The sequence below is a fragment of the Panthera uncia genome, chromosome A2, assembly GCF_023721935.1.
Source record: "Panthera uncia isolate 11264 chromosome A2, Puncia_PCG_1.0, whole genome shotgun sequence".
In the NCBI taxonomy this organism is placed as follows: domain Eukaryota; kingdom Metazoa; phylum Chordata; class Mammalia; order Carnivora; family Felidae; genus Panthera; species Panthera uncia.
Genome location: NC_064816.1, coordinates 48808994 through 48830470, shown reverse-complemented (window position 1 = coordinate 48830470; position 21477 = coordinate 48808994). Strand labels below are relative to the sequence as shown.

Sequence of the window (21477 nt, the reverse complement as noted above, 5' to 3'; positions counted from 1 at the left end):
TCTTTCTTTCTTTCTTTCTTTCTTTCTTTCTTTCTTTCTTTCTTTTCTTCATAGAAGGATTTTTTTTCTTTTCTTTTCTTTTTTTTAATGTTTATTTATTTATTTTGAGAAAGAGAGAGCATGAACAGGGGAGGGGCAGAGGGAGAGGGAGAGGGAGAGAGACAGAATCCCAAGCAGACTCTGCACTGTCAACATAGAGCCTGATGTGGGGCTCGAACTCACAAACCATGAGATCATGACCTGAGCTGAAACCAAGAGACAGACGCTCAACTGCCTGAGCCACCTAGGTGCCCTGCAAAGAACCGTTTCTGCCTGAGCTTCTCCTGCATCCTGCTCAACTTACCTCCAGCCTCATCAGACCCTTTGCCAGTTCTTGAACATGCCATGCACTTCCAGACCTCAGGGCCTTTGCCTACTCACTTATCCCTATTCTGAGCCAAAGTGCGAAGAAGCCTCTAGTGGTGCTGCCTTTTCTCTTCTCCCCTAACCCAGTGAACTCCTATCCACCTTTCAAGGCCAGGCCTAGTGAAGCCTCTCCACCCACTTTGGCTCCTGTCATCTCCCCTGCAGAGGTCCCTCCTTCCTTCTCAGTGTGCCTGTAAGCAGTTTTGTGCATATCTGTTCTAGCTCACTGCAACGTAATTTTTTGTATATATTGTTCTCTATTGAATTCCTCAAGGGCAGATCCTCTGTCATCCCTGTAAGTGTGTCCCCTTGTCCTGGCACAGAGCCTGGCAGATGCTAATGAATCTTGAGTGAGTGTGTAAATGAATGAATATGGAAGCATAATATTTCCTATGAATTGGATCATTCATATCTTAGGGGGAAGGGGGAATTTTGAGTACTGGAGTAAAACATAAAGTTTATATAAGATGGAGAGGAAGGAAAGTATCTGTGAGATTTCTAGGTCTAGGTAGATATAAGAGAATTTTTGTCTCCCTCCTGAGCATTGTGAAAAGACTTGCCAGAGTTGAAAATAAAGGTATTAACTTAGAGGAGAAAGAAAGAAGGACTACACTGGCATGGGTAAGAATGGACCTTCTGATTTAAACATTTATAATGCACAGGTAACATTTATTGAATTCCTAGGCAGTGTGCCAAGCACTTTGGCACACATAGTCTCCTCTAATGCTTTTAGCAACTCCATAAGGTAGTTACTCAACTTCTCTGAACCTGAGACCTGAAGATAAATAGTAGTTACGTGGGATAGGAGGGAGTAATGGAGGGAAGAAGAGAATGACATTTCAGATAGGGGAAATAGCAAGTGCAAAGGCCCTGAGGCAAGAAGGAATTTGGGGTCTTCAAGCAGCAGAGAGAAGGTGATGGGGGAGCGCTTAAAGATAGGGAGTAGGGGGCAAGTGGAACCAGATAAGGCTGTGGGGGTGTAGAGAGACCACAGGTACAGTCTGATAAGCCACATGAGCATGGAGATCAGGGAGGACAGAAACTTGCTGGTGGTGGTATGGACTAGGTTTTGACTTTCCAAAGAAGAAATGATTTGAAAATATTGGGAGAGGGACAAAAGTAATGTGGAGGTGATTTAGGGAACTGTTGTGCATGTCCAGGTCAGAGATGATGGGAACTTTAACTAGGGTGGTGGTAGGGGAGATAGACATAAATACATAAATTTAGAAATGTTGGGGCAGTAGAATGGATAGGACTTGGTGATGGATGGAGTCATGGGGGTAAGCAAGAAGTTAGGAATGGATAGATATTAGCTCGAGCATGTAGGGGAATAGAGGTGTCATTTCCTCACATAGGGAATATTCAGTGAAGAGGTGAGTTTCAGGGTAGAATGAGGGTTATCTCATGGGCACAGGGGTCTGTGGAACTCCCTGGGAAGGAATGCTGGTTTTCATGATCATTAAGGTCCCTATAATTTGTGAAAGTAAGCCTGGGGCTAGACTGCTACCCTTCTATCAGGTGCTTGTAGGTCCATGATGTTTCTTTCCTATGGGGAAGCAGTGGACTAAGAGCTTGTCGTGATCATGGTTTTACCCAGTGCCCCTTGACTGTTGAAAGACAAGTACTGAAAAGGAAACAGCATCACTGGCATTTCTCTCTGCTTGTTGATATTTTATGTTTCCTACTGTGAAGTACTTTCAGGATCCAAAAGGCTCGGTTCTGGAAACTGGAATGCAAAATTAAGTGGTATTTTCTCTGTTGACCTCCCCTTAAGCCAACCCACAGCATCCTCTCTCATTTAGGAGGGAGAATGTAAGTGAGTCTTCCTAAGTGAGAATCTGTTACTGTTGTGTTCTTGTCAGAGCAGATGACACTGGGCAACTCACCTCAGTGCCAGGGAGAAATTAGCAGAGGCAAAGGGAGGAGGGAGGGGAAATTGAACCCATCTCTGTGCGGTCGGTCAGTACATGCGGTGGGGACCTTGGCTTCGAGGGGGTTTTTATGGGACTTTTGAGCATATAACCTAATTTATGCCCAAAGGGGACACAGCAGTGTGTTAGACTAAAAAATTTCCCGCTTGTTTGACATAGAATAAACTCTTAATGCTGAAGCAGACCTTAATCCAACGACCCCACTTTCTGCAGAATTTGAGGCCCAGAGCTTGGTTCATGGTAGGACCACAAAAACAACCCACTAACCGACTGACCTAGAGTAGTGAAGCTCTTTGCCCAAAGTCTCACAAAGAGTTATCGCCTGAACTGGGAGCAGAAAGAACCCACCACACTGTGCTGCCAGGTGGCAAGCTCATAAACACGAGGTGTTTTTCCTCTTTGGTAATAGGACTCAAGACATGAAATATGAGCTTGGCAAAGAGTTCCATATTGCGTTAAGAGGACAAATAGATTTATATTGGGGTGGTAAGTGCTTGTGCTGAGCCCAAGTGTGAATGATTGGATTGTAGCCTGACCGTGGAAATTCGCTACTATTCTGGTAGATGCATCCGCTAAGGGAGATGTAACCTTTTCCTCTTTGGTTGATCTCGTGTCACTATTGCAGATGGTGGGCGTGGAGGCATTTTTTTACTAATTGGTAGGTAAGGGACTCTTATACAGTAATAATAATTATACTATGAAGAAGAATCACACCCGTTTGTGTAATTGTTTGCAGGACTCTTTCATGTATGTATATATTTCCTAATTTGATTTTACCACAGTTTGGAGGTCGGTATCATTAATCCCAGTTTATGGATGAGGTTGATGCCTTGAGGCAGAGCTGGAACTGACCCAGAACTTACTTCTTTAATTCCATGTTTGAGTCTGAAATAGCCTGACCAGACCACAGCATGTATATATGCCAGCATTATCTGCGCTCAGGCTTGGAAACCATTATTAAGCCATTAGGCAGCTATAATGATTTTTTTTCTGAGGCTTTTCCTAGAAGTTTGCTGGACTTAGCATTTGAGAAGGCGCTTGATTCCGTTTCTTATGTTTTGCTGCACTTTGTCTATCCTCAGAGGCATGTAGGGGGTCTCCTGAAGAGTTGCTCTTGAAGGTTCACTGATGGGCAACAAGAATTGATAGCAGTGATTGTAAGGGCCTGCTTAATGTGCACTGTAAAAATGAAACTCCTTCAAATAAGCAGGCCCCACTCTCTGACCTTGAAAATTTAATCTCTGCCCCTGTTATGGAATGGGCAAAGATCCCCTTGGAAAACCTTTGCAGAGTTTTACAAAGATTAAAAAGAAAACGTGTGTGTGTGTGTGTGTGTGTGTGTGTGCAACACACACACGTGCGCACCCGAAATCAGACCCTTCTTGTTTCTCCTTCTCTCCTTTACAAAAATCAATCGACAAGAATTTGCAAAGTTGCCAGGATGAGGTAATGGGTAATAACTCACATGGCTTTCAGAAACATAAATCATTCAGCCTGATGTAGTGCCTTCCATCCCATGGCCAGCCTTGGTGAGCAGTAGCTGCAAAGTGCATAAAATATTTGGGCTTCACTGTGGCCTCGGATATTCTTCCACGTGGCATTCTCATCAGACAGTCAGGGAAATTCATCCTGCATCCCATTACTGTCAGGTGAATGCACACATGGCCGGAGGCACCTTCTCAGTGAAGATTAGCAGCTCTTGCCTGGGCTGGTCATTTCAGCATGAGTTAATGGGGGTCAAGGTGGGGACAGCTGTGGCAGAGTGGGGACCACCATGCTCCAGGTTTGAATCCAGCAGGGCTGGCACTGGCTAAAGTGATGTGTTCTGGGAAGGTTTTCCAGAGTCATAAGCTGGAGGTTTATAGATCTTTATTTAGCGGGTACAGCAGTAGCTTTAAAGAGTGAATTTGAATATATTTGGTCAGATCTGTGCTCTCTGTATTGTTTTACAGTAGGTCTCTAATCCCATTTTTCTTGCTTTCCTAACAATCCCTGGGGATATTTAAGGTTGTCACTCCTAGAGGAGATGTCACCCTACTAGACCCAAACGTGGCCTTCTCAGGCCAGGGCTAGGTGATACTGAGTATTTTCAAAAATGTATGGATTCTCCCCATATTACAGGTGTAATACCTATTATGTGGAACATTGGAAGAATATAGAAAAAACACACCGATTAGTACAGGGGTTAGCAGCCTACAGCACACATTGGCCAAGTACAGCCCATCACCTGTTTTTGTACATAAAGTTTTATTGAAACACAGCCATGTGCGTTCATTGCATACCGTCTGTGACGTGACTGCTCTTGTGCTACAAGGGCCGAGCTGAATGGTTGCAACAGAGATTGTATGGCCTGCAAAGCGTAAAATATGAACTATCTAGACCCCTTACAAAAAAGTTTGCCAAGCCAAGGCTTAGTGCCGAGGCGCTCAGTAAATATTTACTGGAGAAGTGAAAATATCTGTGATCCCACCACGTAGAGGTAACCACAATGAACATTTTGGTGTATAATATAGTCATTTCTCTGGGTATAAATAGCTGAAGTTACATTTTAGGAGGGCTAAACTATACATCCTATTTTTGTAACCCACCTTTGTCATTTAACTATACACGACAGGCATTTTTCAAGGTCATTATCATTATACGACATGGTTTCTAAACCGCATGGGAGTTGCATGGATGTGCCAGGATACTTACTTACCCAATCCCCTGCTGCTGGACTATGTTGCATCCAAGTTTTCGCTTTTACAAACAATGCTGTGATAAATGTCTCTGCACATACATTTTTTTTTGTGTGTATGCCTCTGATCCTAGAAGGGGAGTAATTCTATCTCATATTGCTAAATGTTTTTTCACCTAGGTATGGCTTATCCTCCCAATGCATTGGGAGATCCCTGAGAGCAGGGATCCTATTGTATATGAATTTCCATCTCCCCTCCTCCAGCCCTCTAACACACACATAGCAGGCAACCAGTAAAGGCTTTTGGGTGTATGACAGGATGCCCTTCTCTTCCCCTCTGCTTGCACAGATCCTGCAAGTCCTGCCCTAGCTCTCCTCCTCCATGAGGTCTCAGCTGACCCTCTGGCACCCCTGGTCCCTGCCTGTTATGGTCATCTGACTTGCTATATCATTTGCTACTTAGATCATATTTTGTCATTCTTGAGAGCTTTCAGAGTGGTGGGATGTATAATGTATTAGTCTCCTATGGCTGCTGTGACCAGATACTACAAACCTGGTGACTTAAAATAACACTCATTACTTCTCTCACAGTTCTAGAAGCCAGAATTTTGAAGTCAGAATTCTGTTTCACTGGGCCAAAAGTAAGATGTTGGCAGAGCCCCGCTGCTCCTTCCAGAGACTCTAGGGGAGAACCATTCCTTGCCTCTTCCTGCTTTTGGTGGCTGCTGGCATTCCCTGGCTTGTAGCTGCAACACTCCCGTTTCTGCCTCCGTGGTCGTATTGCCTCTTCCTCTTCTGTTTGTGCCCATCTCCTACCTTCTCTCTCCAAAGGGGCACTTCTAACTGCATTTGGACTCCACCTGGATAAGCCAGCATAATCTCCTCCATCTCAAGATCCTTAATCACATCTGCACAGTCCTCTTCTGCCTTTTATGGTAACACTCACACATTCCAGGGATTAGGAGCTGAATATATCTTGGGGATCATTATTCAGCTTACCACATATATGACTTCATTTGATTGATTAATTGATTCTTGTAAAAATATTTGTGAGGAACCAACGTGGTAGGCTCTGTACGCTGTGGTTAGCTGCCTTTCATCACAACATGGCAGAAAGGACTTGTGTATGAAGAACTGTAGTCAGGATACCTGAGTGTTGGCCAAGGAATTGGGAGACCCAGGTTCTGGCTCCACACTGGGTGAAGATCTTGTTCTTTGACTCCTCTGCGAGTTAAGGGGTTGGACCACCAACATTTTTGCAAGTGGGGAGAGAACACCACTGTTGGTATAGATGTAGGATGATTTTAGGTGGTTCACAGAGACAAAACTAAATAGCAATGACTCCCAGACTCTTTTTAATTCCTTTTCAACCCTTTCTATTACCTTAAAGAGAAAGTCTCCATTAGGTGCTGGCATGCCTTTAACACTTCCTTGCATACTTATTAAACTCCTTTTATCAAAAAGAAAGTAGGTCCCAGACAACAGAATCTGGGTAGAATTTAATATTATTTTGCGTCCATTGTATTTATTTTTACAGTTACCTTCCATTAATGATGAGTGATTCAAGTTTTTCTATTGATGCTACTATAAAGTATCCCATGTAAAAAAGAGAGGTGATTTAAAGAAATACATTAAATAATTACAGGATGGATGGTCTGAAGTCTGGGAAACACTTGGATGTTTCCAGACTGGCCCTCAGCTTTCTGACTTTTATTTCAGTTCTAGAAGTGGGGTGGGATTGAAAACAAAAAGAAGCATCTTTAATCAGAGGACGCAGCTGGAAATTCGGCATTAATGAATCCTGATTTCTTCCCATTTAAATGCATCTGATCCTTCAGGGACCATTGGGCAGCAAAGCCGTGAATATTAATCTCATGTTGAAATTGATCATGGCCCACTTTAACTCAGAGCTTCTGGTAGGAGGAGGCATGGCTGTATTCTGACTATTCTTTGCATTTTGCTGAACATCTGGAAAGCCGGGAAGCAACTTGTGTCTGACTTCTTTTTGAGAGGGAATGGCTGTTATTTAGACATGGCATGGATGCTGTGGGGAGACCCTCTCTCCCACCTACTCTCCTGTCCACTTTCTGATTGAGGGAACTGGTTTAGTAATCCAGGTAAAGGTGCTTAGGGGGTTTTGGAGCTCGGTCTCTGCTTTGGGACCACAGTGGGCAGTGGGAATCTCCTGTTTCCCATCTCTTCAGCCATGGATGTATATCCAATGCTAATTCCCTAATGTGTTTGGGGACCATATTATTTCTTCTTACTTAGAGGAAGATTTTCCCGCAGCATTATCGTCACCATTATTAAGTAACTGTTAGTTTCTCATAACACTGGCTCATATATTGTGCTTCCCTTCTGGGGGAGGGGGTGGTGCTGGGAAGAGGAGGGGGAGATGCCAATCATTTCACCCAGCTTATGTGTTCCCTCACCCTTCAAGAAAGCTGGAAGCAGATGTAATTTGCTTCCAGGAAGCGTCAGGAGTTGATGTGCTTTGATTATCTGTGCTAAGCCTGGCTTTCACTCTTCTGAGGAATAGTAGATGGGTGAAGACAGAGTGTCTTGGCTGACTTGGTACAGGACTTATGGCAAGTGCTCAGGAAACATCTCTGGCAAGTGGTACAGATTTGGAAACAGAAGACTCCTTACAGTCTAGGTGAAATCGGGCAAGTAACTTCACCTCTCTGTGCCTTAGTGTTCTCCTCTGCAAAATCAGGGAACAGTAGTAGTTCCTCCCAAGGCTTTCGCATAATATCCACTGCTTTGCCTGATTCAGGAGACAATTCATGGAAAACACTCAGCACAATAATCATTTAGTGTTATTCCCTCCATTTTGCAGATGGTAAAGGCAAGGCCCAGAGAGGTTACTGACTTGCTGAAGGTCACACAGCTAGCAAGCTTCAAAGCCATTCTCTGAACTCAGCAAGTCTGATACCAGATCCAGATCTTGGCATTGCGTCACCCAGCTGCCCATTGATTTAGGGCTGGGGTAATGAAAAGATATGAGAAACAGTTCTAATATGAGGTTGATTTGCTTTGGTTGGTGGGGAGCGGAGCTAGACTGGCACAGAGACTGGCAGGGCCAGGTGGGACTAACTTTGAATCTGTGATTCAGACAGGTGCTTTCCCTTCTCCTGGGCCTCACTTTCCTCATTTATGGTGTGATACCCACCCCCTCCCTGCCGCCTTCTTCTGTGGTCAAGAAGCCATGATGGGTGTGAATGGGCTTGATCAAGTTTAATACAGGACAGACTGATATTCTTGGTAGGGGTCCTCGGCCCAATGAAGGAGGCACAGTACACAGTGCCAGGAACTGGTTCACGTCTGCAGAGAAGGCTCAGTGAGGAGCTTGCTCCCCATCAACCCAGCAGGCTTCACCCGCAGCGCAGGCAGGGAGGGTGGCATGCAGGGGGCCTTCCCCAGTTGTGGTTGCCGGGGAAATGGTGCTGGCTGCTGGGACTGGCCAAGCAGCTAGTGCCCTCTGGCGTGGCATGGTGCAGAGCCTGGGCACCCTCTGGAGGCCTTGGGGCACTTAGGACAAGCCACTCCTTCACAAACGGGAGGCTGGGAGAAGGGTGGAGGTGCAGAGGCCGTGTGCAGGCCGAAAGAGCCTTTTGTGCAGGGCCCAGATAAGGAAAGAAACGTGGGTCCAGGCTTTCAGGGAGGGCAGGAGGAGGGGGGAACCACGCTGAGTGGCCCCAAGGATAATCCCCAGTAATAGAATACAACCTGCTTGGTGGGGTTGTGTTTGCAGGGCATGAGATGGGCCTTGGGGAACACCTAGCTCAGTGCCCAGTGTGCCCCATGCTCAGTCTACATGGCTACAGTAGCAGTGATGGCTCATTCCTGCCGTTTATGGCTTATCTACTATGCACCAGGCATCATGCCAGGCACTTGACATGCATACCATCTCTCTTTTGACAAACCTGAGAGGAAGGTATTATTATTCCCCATTTTATAGGTGAGAAAACACTCAGGAAGCTGAACTGACTTCCACAAAGTGGAGAAAACCAGGCTTGTGCCCAGGCTGGCTGTCCCCAAAGCCCGTGAACATATGCCCTTCCCATGTCCCCAAAGCCCGTGAGTGTGTGCCACCTCTCTGTGGAGGCTGCTTGCCCAGGGTCTCCTAGGTCCCTGACACATTACGCACATTCTAGTTTGATCCTTGCCATAGCCCTGTAGGATGAGCATGGTTACCTGCCCTTCACAGATGGGAAAACAGCTCAGAGAAAATCACCTGCCTGCCCAAGACCTCCAAATGCATATCTGGCAGAGACAATATTCTGCCTTGTGACAGCGGCTGGAGTCCAGGCTCTGTGGGTCTGTCCACTCTGCTATACCACCTCCCTCCCCTAAGGCTGGAGTTGGATGGCGATGGACTCCTTCAGCACGCCGGCTGTTGGGCCGGCCGCAGAAAACAATATTAATAAATGATAATTGTAGCTAACAAGAACTCTAATACAGTGCTATCCAATAGAAGTTTCTGCAGTGCTGCAAACACTCTGCTCCGTCCAATACGGTAGCCACTAGCCACATGTGCTTTTGAGAACTTGAAATGTGGCAAGTGCAGCTGAGAAATGAATTTTTTATCTTAATTAAATTTAAATGGCCACATATGGCTAGTGGCCACTGTGTTGGACAGTGCAGTGCTAAAACAGATGAAGCCCTGAACTAAGAGCTTTCTCGAATGACCACTTACCATCCTTACAACAATACCAAGTAGATTATTATCATCCCCATTTTACAGAGGAAACTGAGTCACAGGGAAATGAAACAAACATGCCCAAGTTCGTTTGGCTAAACGTGTAGCAGGGCTAGGATTTGAATCCCCTGGGCAGGTAAACCCCAGAGCCTGCTAAGTTGTGCTACCAAGTTGATGTTTCCCTCCACCACAGGAGGGCTTGAGGTCAAGGTCAGGATGCACTGGGCTGGATACAGTGACAGCCAGGGCCAGTGAGAATGGCAACAGGATGACAGATGGAGTGCGGGATGGAGACAGGAGGTGGAATGGGACATGATCCCTGAAAGGGTAGACATTGGATCCTCCAGGGAAAGCACCTTGACCTGGAGACCAGGTAATCTTGGTTCCCGTCTGCCCCTTACTCTGGATTTGAGCCCTGGCTCTGCCAATTTCTGGGTGACCCCCAGGGCAAATCACTGGCACTCCTCGAGTCTCAATTGCTTCTTGTACGAAATAGGAATGTTAATAGCACCGGCCTCAAAGGACGTGGTGATAATGAGGCGGGATTGTGCATAGATGTGATGAGGTACTGTCAGCTGTTCACCCTCCTTGTTAGCCCCTGAAACTCTACCAGGGAGGGTGTGCCAGCTGCCTCTGTGGAGCAGGGTGGGGGGTGGCAAATGCTCACTTGATCCTGATTTTCAGGATAAGTACAACTTGAAAGCGGGGCGTCATCATCCCAGGAGGTGTCAGAAAATTCACCCAGTTCTCAGGACAGGATCCAAGGATTAGGATTGGGTGGGGCCTGGGAAACTGGATTTAAAGTTGCTCTTAGGGTCACACTCTGGCCCCTCTCTCTAACCCATCTGCAGGCTGGGGGCAGAGGCCTCTGGGGACAAGTTATTGGCATTCCTAACTGGTCAGACCTGTTAACCAGAGCTGCAGGCTTTGTATCAAGTTACTGACTTTGTCTGCCTTTCTTTCTTTCTTTCTTTTTTTTTTCTCTTTTTTATTGTGGAAAGTTTCAAACACTCCCAAAGCAGAGAGAATAAATAACAAGCTTCTTCCTCATATCCATCACCACAACTAAAGTTCATCAATGACAAGGCCAATCTTGTGTTACTTTTAAGCCTGCCACTCCCCAGCCCACCACCCAAGGCTATTTTGAAGCAAATCTCAACATATCTGTTTTTTTAAATAGGCCCCATGACCCACTCATAGATTTCTGGCGAAGGTACAAATTGGTACAACTTTGGAGGAGGGCAGTGTAGCAATCTCAAAGTTCTAATGCAAAATAGTGATGCAAATTCCTTTTGATCCTCGGCTTCCACATGAAGAATTCATCACACAGATGGTATACCTGCACATGTGCAAAACAAAGCTTGCATATGGTTTTTCATGCCAGCATTGTTGATGATTATAGTAAAGGATTACAAACAATGCAAAGGGCGCTGGCTAAAATTTTTTTTACATTTTGACAGTGGAATTCTGTACTACTGTAAAACGGAATGAGGAAGTTCTTTATAAAATGATGTGGACTGATCTCCCCAGTGTATTCTTTTTTTTTTTTAATGTTTATTTATTTATTTTGAGGGGGGAAGGAGGGGTAGAGGGAGAAGAGAGAAAGGATCCTAAGCAGGCTCCCCTCTGACAGCTTAAATCAAGAGTCAGGTGCTTAACCAACCCCTCAGGCACCCCTCCCCAGTGTATTCTTAAAAAGGTTAGGTACAGGACGCTGTGAATGATATGCTATTATGTCTGTAAAAACAGGGAAGATGTGTATTTGAAATATGCCATTATTTCTAGAAGGATGCACAGGAACCTGGTAACTTGGTTGCCTTATTAGAGGGGGGACTAGGTGGCTGGTGGACAGGGGTGGGAGAGAGATTTTTTTTTTAAAGTTTATTTATCATTGAGGGGAGGGGAGGGAGAGAGCTGGGGAGGGGCAGAGAGAGAGAGAGAGAGAGGGAGAGAGCTGGGGAGGGGCAGAGAGAGAGAGAGAGAGAGAGAGAGAGAGAGAGAGAGAGAATGAATTCCAAGTAGGCTCCACACTGGCTCCCAATGCAGGGCTTGAACTCACGAACCATAAGATCATGACCTGAGCTGAAATCTACAGTTGAATGCTTAACTGACTGAGCCACCCAGGCACCCCTAAATTTTTTTCCTTATACCCTTTCTACCTTTTGTATTTTGTACTCATTTTTAAATTTTATTTATTTATTTATTTATTCACTATATGAAATTTATTGTCAAATTGGTTTCCGTACAACACCCAGTGCTGATCCCAAAAGGTGCCCTCCTGTACTAATTTTTTTAAATTCCTGTATTTCCTGTCTAAAAATAGAACTCCTTTTTTTTTCTGTAAGCCTAAAACTTCTCTTAAATATAGTTTATTAATTAACACAAAAAAGGTATTTCTCCAAATGAGTTGGAAAACTTATTTGGCTTGCACAAAACATTCATACTTCCCCCAAATTGGTATGTATCAAAATGTCTTTTGGTAGGTGAATGAATAAACAAACTGAATATTATTCCATACAATGCAATATTATTTAGTGATAAAAAGAACTGCCAAACTGTGAAAAGACATGGAGGAACTTTTAAAATGCTTAATGCTAAAAGAAACCTGCTTAAAGAGCCTACATAATATATGATTCCAAGTATATGGCATTCTGGAAAAGGCAAAATCAGAGAGATAGTAAAAAGCTGAGTAGTTTCCAGAAGTTGTAGAGAGGAGGGAGAGACCAATAGGCAGAACATGAGGGTTTTAGAATACTGTGTATGATACCGTAACAATAGCCACATGACATTATGCATTTGTTCAAAATTGCGCAATGTAAAACACAAAGAGCAAGCCCTAATGTAAACTATGGACTTCAGTTAATAGTAACATATTAGTTTTTGTCCATCAATTTGTAACAAATGGACCACGCCAATGCAAGAGGTTGACAATAGGAGAAACCATGCAGGGGAGTGAGAGGGAGTATATGGGATCTCCCTGCCATTTCTGGTTAATCTGTCTGTAAACCTAAAGCTTCTCTAAAAAAAATCTATTAATTTTTTAAAAAGTAGAATTTCTAATTACCTTGAACCTGAAGAAGATCTGTAGCCTCTGCTTGTGAGGTGTGGTTATGAGTGGGATGGAGAGGGTGAGGATACTTGTTCACCTGTAAGGCGCATCGCCCTGAGTGTTGCCATGGGTGATGACATTGGCACAGGCACAGTGGTCTTTGGTGGGACTGTTAAAGGAGCTTTATGGGGAATGGATAGGCAGGCTGTAAATTCTTGGGCTTTGAATGTCAGAGGAGTTTGGGTTTGATCCTATTAGCTGCAGGGAGCCATGGAGAATTTTATCAGGAGAGTGACACCAGAGAGCTGTGCTTCAGGAGACTGGGGTGTCAGAATTAGTTCTGCCCCTTCTTTGGGCCTCAGGCCTCTATCTGTAAAACCAAGAGGCTGCACTAGGTGATCAGAGAGGTCTGTTCCAAGGTTTTGAGAACAGAGAGCCTTTACCGACTTTCCAAACCCCTTCTCTTCCCTGCCCCACCCGCTTTTAATTTTTCTGCCACTCAGTGCTCTGCTGTGGCTGGAACCGCCCCCTGGGGGGAACGTCTGCTGACTGGAGTCTGAGCCTTGGGAGCAGTTCTGTTTTATTTTATTTTTGTCGCTCCTTTGAAATCTTCAAGGAGAAAACCCAACTCTGTGCCAGCTCCAAGGAGGAGCAACTTGGAAAGGAGTTAGAAATAACGAGATGGGTAATCAAATCCTTTCAGGGTTCCAGAGAGAGCGTGGGCAAGCTGCAGTCTGAGATCCGGCCAGGACCGTTTCCTGCTAGAAAGATCTGACTCTGAGCTGTCCAAGCTGCTGGAAGGTTCTATGCACGACCCAGCCTGGAGGCTCCAGCTGGTGGTATGAATTGGGGGAGATTCTCTGCTCCTTCCAAATCCTCTTCTGTCATCACAGTGTGATTTATGAGTTTTTCCTCTAAAATATGTGAACATTGGCTCCTGATTATGCCCTGTAATGGAGGAAAGCAGTGGCTACAGCATTTCTGATTAATAATACTCTTTAGACCACCATCCTGTTACAAATAGGATACAAGAGGTTGAAGACAGATGGATTAAAGTGTTTTTTTTAAAAAATAATGTGGTCTGAGTCTAGTTAGATACCTGAAGGGTCATTGCTCCCATCTGAGGGATCTGGGCTTGATTCCTAGATTAATTGCAACATACCAGCTGTTATGAACAGAGGCTGCTTACCTCTGAGCCTCTACCTCCTCATCTCTGGGGGGAGAAAATGGGGAAGGAACACTAGTAGCACCTGCCTTATGGGGAAGCTATACAGATCATGTGAGATAAATATGTAAAGAAGTCAGCACTGGGCCTGCAACAAATGACAGACTCCGTAAGTGCTAGTAATTATTATTAAGATTATTTTGAGTCCCAAATAGTATAGAGTCTGAAAGTAATTTGAAAAATATTTGGAAAGCATTTTTATAACTATGTGTTGACATGGCAGGGCTTACCCTTTGGGGAGTAATGGCATCTTGATCCAATGTAACAAGTAGGCCGTGTCATAGGCGCACCTGTGTTACAGTTCAGGGAACAAAATGTGACCTTGGATAAGTTCCTGATTGTAGTTTATACAGAGCCGTGGTTTCTTCCTCTAAAAAATGGATAATAATGTCGTGGTGTGTGTGTGTGTGTGGGGGGGGGTGTCTGGTGTGTGAGTGGTTTTTGTGTATGTTTGTGTCGAGTGAGACTCCTATAATCACAACACTTAATGTCCTTGGGTGAAAGCACTTGGTAAAGATAAATATGCAGATATTGATCTCCTGATGATCTATTATGTGTGGGGAAAACCCACCTGCAGAGCTTAAATTTCATTTGAGGAGGTAAGGCAGCTATGACACACGTACTGAAAGAATGAAAACAACAGCACGAGGCAGAGACAAACCGGAAGTACCGTGTGAGTTCAGAGTAGGGCCAAGACAGCGGTCCAGGACTCCCTGGGAGGAGCTGTCCTTGACACGGGCTCTCAATCAGGGTTTAAGCTCTTTTGCTTGCCTGCCCTCTAAGTGAACTTGGTGGGGGAAAACTCTCTTGCCTCACACATTTTAACTCGACATCTGAAAAAATTTCATTGTAACTTTAAGTAGTTACAAAGGATCTCATTTATGTCATATTGTAAATATTGACCTTGTATCATAAAATTACACTACTCTCTTAAATGCATCAAATGGAAACTAACATAGCATTTTTAATTTGGCCTGTTTATCGCAGGATCACTTATATACAGCAGCATGCACAGATCTCAGGTATGCCACTCAGTTCTTTTTTACCAGTGTACCTGCCACCCAAATGGAGGTATAGTATATCTCCAGTGTTCGAGAAGGCACCCTTTTGCCTCCTGTCAGTTAGTGCCTCTCCAACAGTAACGATTTCTCTGACCCCTGTCACCATACACTAGTTTTGCATGATCTCATTTGTTCTGGCTTCTTTCAATCAACATAAGGTCTGGGAGATTCAAGTATGTCGCGGCAGGTAGCGGGAGTTCATCTTTTCCATTGTTATATAGTATTCCATTGAAATCTCAATAAAAAAAGGTTTTGTCTACTCTTAATGGACATTTTGGGTTGTTTCTATTATTTGGCCAGAAAGCTACTGTAAGTATTCTTCTATATATTTTTTTGGTGGACATAAACTCTGGATTTGTTTTGGGTATGTAGTCATGAGGGAATCTCCAGGTAGTAGAATAAATGCCATAATGCACTGTTATCTACCACTATCCATCAAAAATTACCCAGATAAGTCAGAAATTTTATATTGCACTTTTCTTTACCTTTTTGGACTCATAATTCCCTTATATTTCTCTAACAGAATTTTATCTTAATATATTTTTATACTTGAAATTCTTTTATTGATTATTAAATTTCTTTTTTTAATGTTTATTTTATTTTTGAGAGAGAGAGGCAAAGCATAAGTGGGGGAGGGGCGGAGATAGAGGGAGACCCAGAATCTGAAGCAGGCTCCAGGCTCCAAGCTGTCAGTACAGAGCCCAATGTGGGGCTCGAACCCATGAGCTGTGAGATCATGACCTGAGCTGAAGTCAGATGCTCAACCGACTGAGCTACCCAGCTGCCCCTCTATCATACTTCTTTAGATCCAAAACATGTATATAAATTGAAGTGGACATTTAAAATGTTTCCTTTGCCCATAAAAGCTCTAAGTATCTTTCTTTTGGATTGATTTGTCATTACAGTGATCACATATGCAATTTATCAAAATGACACTAATATTTTACACATTTGATAAATAATGACTAAACATAAAAAGTACAATAGTGTGGGAAATGCTTCTCATTAGGAGATGGATGGGATGGTTGATGGCAGTGCTTCTCATACTCTCAGGGACATAAGGACCACCTGAGGATCTTGCTAAAATGTAGACTCTGAATCAGAAGTTCTGCATTGGGGTCTGAGATTCTGCTTTTCTAACAAGCCCCCTGGTCCACAGACCACTCTTTGAGGAGCAAGCGTTCATGATGACAAAGGAAGATTTGCAAACAACAACAGGCTAAATCATCCATTTTGGGGGGCACCCAGATATCTTGACACTTAGGGGCACTGCACCATAGACTGTGAATGGACGAGGAAGTTGGTCTTTCTTCTGCAAAGCAGGTGTGAAGAGGGAGGTGGGGAAAGAAGGCAGGCATGCCATCTAGACTGAGACACATTCTCAGGCAGAGCAGGGAAGAGTGGGGATGGAAACAGAATCTCCTGCTGATTCCCTTGTACTTTTCCTGGCTGCATACCCCCAGGGGAAACCTTTGTGTACCCCAGCGTGGGGTGGCACCCTGTGAAGACCACTTCTCTGAAGGATGCTGAGATGGTAGTGTTGGCCATCATTTCAGACAGAGTGCCTGTTCATGCAGGTGGGATTGGACATTTCAAGGACGAGTTTGAATGGTCTCAAGAGTCTACTGGGGGTAAACCCTGAGTAGTAAAGTTTATGGCTGGGTGGCTGGTGGCCTTAAATTCCATGCTAAGGAGTTGGGCTTAATACTCAGAAGCAGGCTGTGGGGTGTTTCGAGCAGGGAGTTTGTGTGAGCAGAGTGCTGTGGGGAGACTGAGGTGTTGAGTAGCTTGTGGGATGGCAGGGAAGGAGTTAAAGCAGAGAGACAGCAGCAGTGACAGCACAGCACTACAGGTTTGAAGATGAGGTTGGCTATAGTTATTGGGATTTGGCTGTGACTTTTATCTCTACCTCCCCAGCTTTTGAACTTTTGCCCTGGTTGCACAGATCTGGTTTGCTGTCAGTATTTCCTGGAGGGTGGGTGACATTCCTCTAGGGGTACTTGAGATGTTTATGCATGGACCTCAAGGTGATGTAAAGTGGAACACAGATGTGGCCTTAAGTAACACTGAAACCCAAGAGTCTCCCCCCCCCCCCCCACATCCCCTTCTCAGCCTCTCTCAGGCCCGACTGCATCTGGAGAAAGGTTTTAACGCCTTGCACACTCCCATTTTCCTTTTGTTGATAGAGAGCAGGCAGCTTGGGCTCAGGGCCTTTGGTAAGCATCGGTCTCTGGATAGAATTTTACAAAATTTTTGTTTTCGTTGAACTCATTTTCCGTGCCCCAGGATGGCAAGTGGGCCTAGTTTTTCCCTCAGCGTAGTGACACAAAAACGTTCACTTCAAGTAAGTTCATTTCAGTAAAAAAAGGGAGCCAATTCACTAGATCGTGTGGAAGAAACAATAACGTTGGCGGCATGTGGATATGGCAAAAACCATGGTGGTGACATACAATGATTCACCTTTGGGAAACATTGGGTTAGACCACGTGACAAGAACCGCCCTGTGCCCGATCCTTGTGCCAGTGCCTGCAGAAGCTGGGGTCGGGGCACGCGGAGGGTGGCGGCGGGGAGGGGGCTGCAGGAATTGCAGTGCCTGCGACGGGGCTCTGGGTCAGCCGGGCGCGTCCCACTGCTGTCCCCGAGCACAGCCTAACGCCGCTGCGCCTTGCCTCTGCCCGCAGAGATCCGCACGCAGCTGGTGGAGCAGTTCAAATGCCTGGAGCAGCAGTCCGAGTCGCGCCTGCAGCTGCTCCAGGACCTCCAGGAGTTCTTCCGCCGCAAAGCTGAGATTGAGCTCGAGTACTCCCGCAGCCTGGAGAAGCTGGCGGAGCGCTTCTCCTCCAAGATCCGCAGTTCCCGGGAGCACCAGTTCAAGTGAGAGCGGGCCGGGGCCTGGGCCGGTGGGAGGCAGCAAAGCACAAAGGAGGCCGAGCCTGGGTTACTGACCTTTCTGTGCCTGACTTCCTCCGCGTGAAGGGAGGATCCAAATAGTTCCCACGCGGGGAGGATGCTGTAGGGAATAGATGAGAAACACAAGAGCAGTGCTTAGCGCAGACAGTAAATGCTCAGTAAATTGTCTACCGCTATCCCACTAAGCACCAGGCATTGTACTAGTCTTTATTTGGGCCAGCGTGACATCCCCCCCCCCCCCCCCCCCCGCTTTCAGGACATCCTGACTCTACCCAGTTCTCTTTTATCTGGGGGTCAGCCAGCCCACTTCCCCATTCCTTCAGCACAGTGACCTCAGAATCTCTTCTCCGTGGAAGTGATGCTCAACGCATCCCCCTTTGCTACTCCTCTGGAGGAGCCGTGCCCAGGTTATTTTTCTGCCTTGTTAATTTATGATACGCAACCTCCTGGGCCCTGATTTCTCACACCCCAAACTTGGGGTTTGTGAGCTCGGATCTGCTCAGGCACTGATGTGGCTGGCCGAGTCCGCCAGCCACAAAACCGCTTTGTCCAGAACCCGCGTGGGGCCAGCCTCCTCAGTGCAGGTAGGAGGTAGCAGCCGCTCAGGGGCAGCGTTCGCTCCGCAGGGCGGCTCTCTGCAGCTGTCCCTCCCGCTGTCACGCTGCGGGGACCTCCTCCTCCTCTACCTGCTGTGTCTCCAGCCAGTCGCCCTCAAGGCAGGGCATCCGCAACTTACTTCAACCGCCCACCCCCCCCAACCCCGACCCATTCCTCCTTCCTCTGGGTTCCATCCCGTTTTTCTCTCTACATTAAAAAAAATGTGGTAAAATGTATGTAATATAAACTACCGTGTTAACCATTTTTAAATGTACGATTCTGTAGTGTTAAGGATACTCATGCTGTTGTGCATCCATCACCACCATACAAACCCCATAATGCTTTTCCTTTTGCAAAGCAGCATCACTGTACCCATCAGACACTAACTCCCCATTTCCTCTCCCTCCAGACCCTGGCAGCCACCATTCTACTCTCTGCCTCTATGGATCTCACTACCCTAGGGACCTCATATAAGTGGACTCATACAGTAGTTGCCCTTAGGGACTGGCTTCTTTCTCTTAGTATAACCTCCAGGTTCTTCCATATTGTAGCATGTGCCCTTTTGAAGGCCGAGTAATATTCCACTGTATGTGTAGAGCGCATTGTAGTTATCCATTCACCTGTCAGGGGACACTGGCTTGCTTCCACCTTCTTACGTATATTTTTTTGTGTACTGCTATGGCCAAGGAATGCTCTTCCTTTAAATTCCCTTAAACATTTCCTTTGGTCTGTGCCACGCCATGTGAACCCTCACTTTCGTGCAGATTGCTTTATCAAGGGGCAAAAATTTATTATATCTTTGCAAATACCATGCTTGTTTTTTTTAACCAATCTCTATTCAAACTTAGGCTGCAGGAGGAAGCTTCTATCAATAACCTCCTCCCAGGCAGTGTCTAGGCCCTTTCACACACATAATCTCATTTTTCTGATAGATTTTTTTTGAGAAAATGTGCTCCCCCTCACCTCCTAAATGATGAAGGTAAAATGCTCATTGTATACAATTTAGAAAATACAGACAAATAGGAGGAAAAAGTCACTCGCAGAGTCCTGCCATTCAGAAGCAAACATGGCTCATGTTTTGGTGCCTTCTCTTGCCTGTCTTTTAGTAATAGCAACAGCAATGACAATTTATTGAGTGCGATAACCAAGCACGTTGTGCCGGGTGGCTGTTACTGGCCTATCTTAAAGATGAGGACAGTGAAGCTCTGAGAAAAGCAGCTTGTCCAAACGTGTCTGTGGACCAGCCATTGCAAAGAGACAGATTTGAACTGTCATTTTCCTTCTGCCTCCTTGGCTTCAGATAAGAAAGGGCCAGGGTGCAGCCTGAGAACAGAGATGTGAACGCTCCCCTAAAACCACAGATACAGATGCACGCATGGAAACCCTTGTTTCTGGCTGAGCTGTCACTGGAGCCATCCAGGGCTGTGTGGTCAGACTGTGGCCTCAGCTCCTGCCAGTCACCTCCCTTCCCATTTTCAGCGTGAACATGGGGGAAAGGCGGGGGAGCAGGGGAGCATGGGCAGGGGTCCCCTGTTCCTTCACATTGCCTGTAATGAGCTCGGCCAGCCCCTCATGGGTTCATTAAACAGAGGCCACCAGACGGAACAGGAGCCCCAGCTGGCAGTCGGGCCAAGCAGGCTGCTTGACACACTATGAAAGTCTAATTAGGGTGTCGGCCCAGGCCAGTGCAGCTGGCATAGGCCCTCCGCACGATGCTAATGCAGCTTTGGAAGCAGGAGTCTCTAAGGGATGCCTGGATTTGCCCTTTGACCCCAGGGCCAACCATTGCTGACCTCTGGCTGCCTCTCTGGAGCTCAGTGGACAAGATCTGTGCTGTGCTCTGGGTCCTTCGTCCTGCTGTCCAGAGAAGGGTTGTCTTGCTGTCTTACAGATACTTCATTTAAGAGTGTCCATCTCTCTGGCAGGTAGCCTCTCAGGGCCTTGAGGGAAGGGCCTAGATCTTGTTAGTTTATTCCCAGTGCAGTGGGCCCAGTGCCAGACAGAAATGGGCGGGGTGGGGGGGTTGTGAATGAGTGGGAGTAAGGAAGGGAGGGCGGAAACGTACTTGGTCTATAAAGCCTGCTGTGGCTGACAGATTTTGTTTAGAGAGAGAATTGATTTGCCCAAGAGAAGGAATTGATTTGCACAGCAAATGAGTGTCTGAACTGGGATGGGGACTGTCAGTCCATTCGGCTGCTGTAACAAAGTACCACAGACCATGGTGGCTTATAAACCTATTTTGCACGGTGCTAGAAGCTGCAAGTCCATCACAACAATCATTTGATGATATTTTCTTTCTTCTGTTTTTTGTTTGATTGTTCATCTCTCTTCCATTACACAGGAAATTCCACTATGGCAGGAACCGCCTGTCTTGTTTACTACTATAAATCAGGGCATGGCACCTGGTAGGTGCTCAGTAAATACGGCTAAATAAACAAACAACAAACACAGAATATTATGGGCACACAGAGGAAGCACCAGGTCAGACTCAAGGAAGCTTTCAAGAGGAAGTGACATCTAAACTGAGCCCCAAAGAGCAAGCAGGTAGCAGAGTTCAAAGGACGTGGTGCCCACCTCAACCATCCATACCACCCGTGGGCATGCCCCAAGACATGTGCTTGTCTCTCAAGAGAAGGTACATTATCTGAGAGCAGGGACTGTGTTCTAATCATCTTTGTGTTTCAGCACATGGCACAGTCTAAGAAAATAAGACATCCTCAATGTGCATAATGTGATGGTAGAAAAGAGACAAGTGATGGTATTGTTCTCCAGATGTTCAACCTACCCCAGGTGAACCCTCAGAGCCATCACTTGAGCCTTTCTTTGAATTCTATGCCACAGGGAGCTCAGGCCCAGTGAGTCCAGCCCAGATGGGATGCCAGTATGGCCAGGTTCTGGTGAGAATCCTCTCAGCATGTAG

General features: G+C 45.8%; 1 protein-coding gene across 2 annotated transcripts in view; it reads left to right on the top strand.

Annotated features, from left to right (window-relative positions):
* Nucleotides 1–21477, top strand: part of SRGAP3 (SLIT-ROBO Rho GTPase activating protein 3) — a 257503-nt gene that overhangs the window by 103295 nt on the left and 132731 nt on the right. For both annotated transcript variants that reach the window (XM_049640934.1, XM_049640935.1), the window contains exon 2: nucleotides 17732–17924. In XM_049640934.1, coding sequence (XP_049496891.1) covers nucleotides 17732–17924 — 193 coding nt within the window. The remainder of the gene's footprint in view (nucleotides 1–17731; nucleotides 17925–21477) is intronic.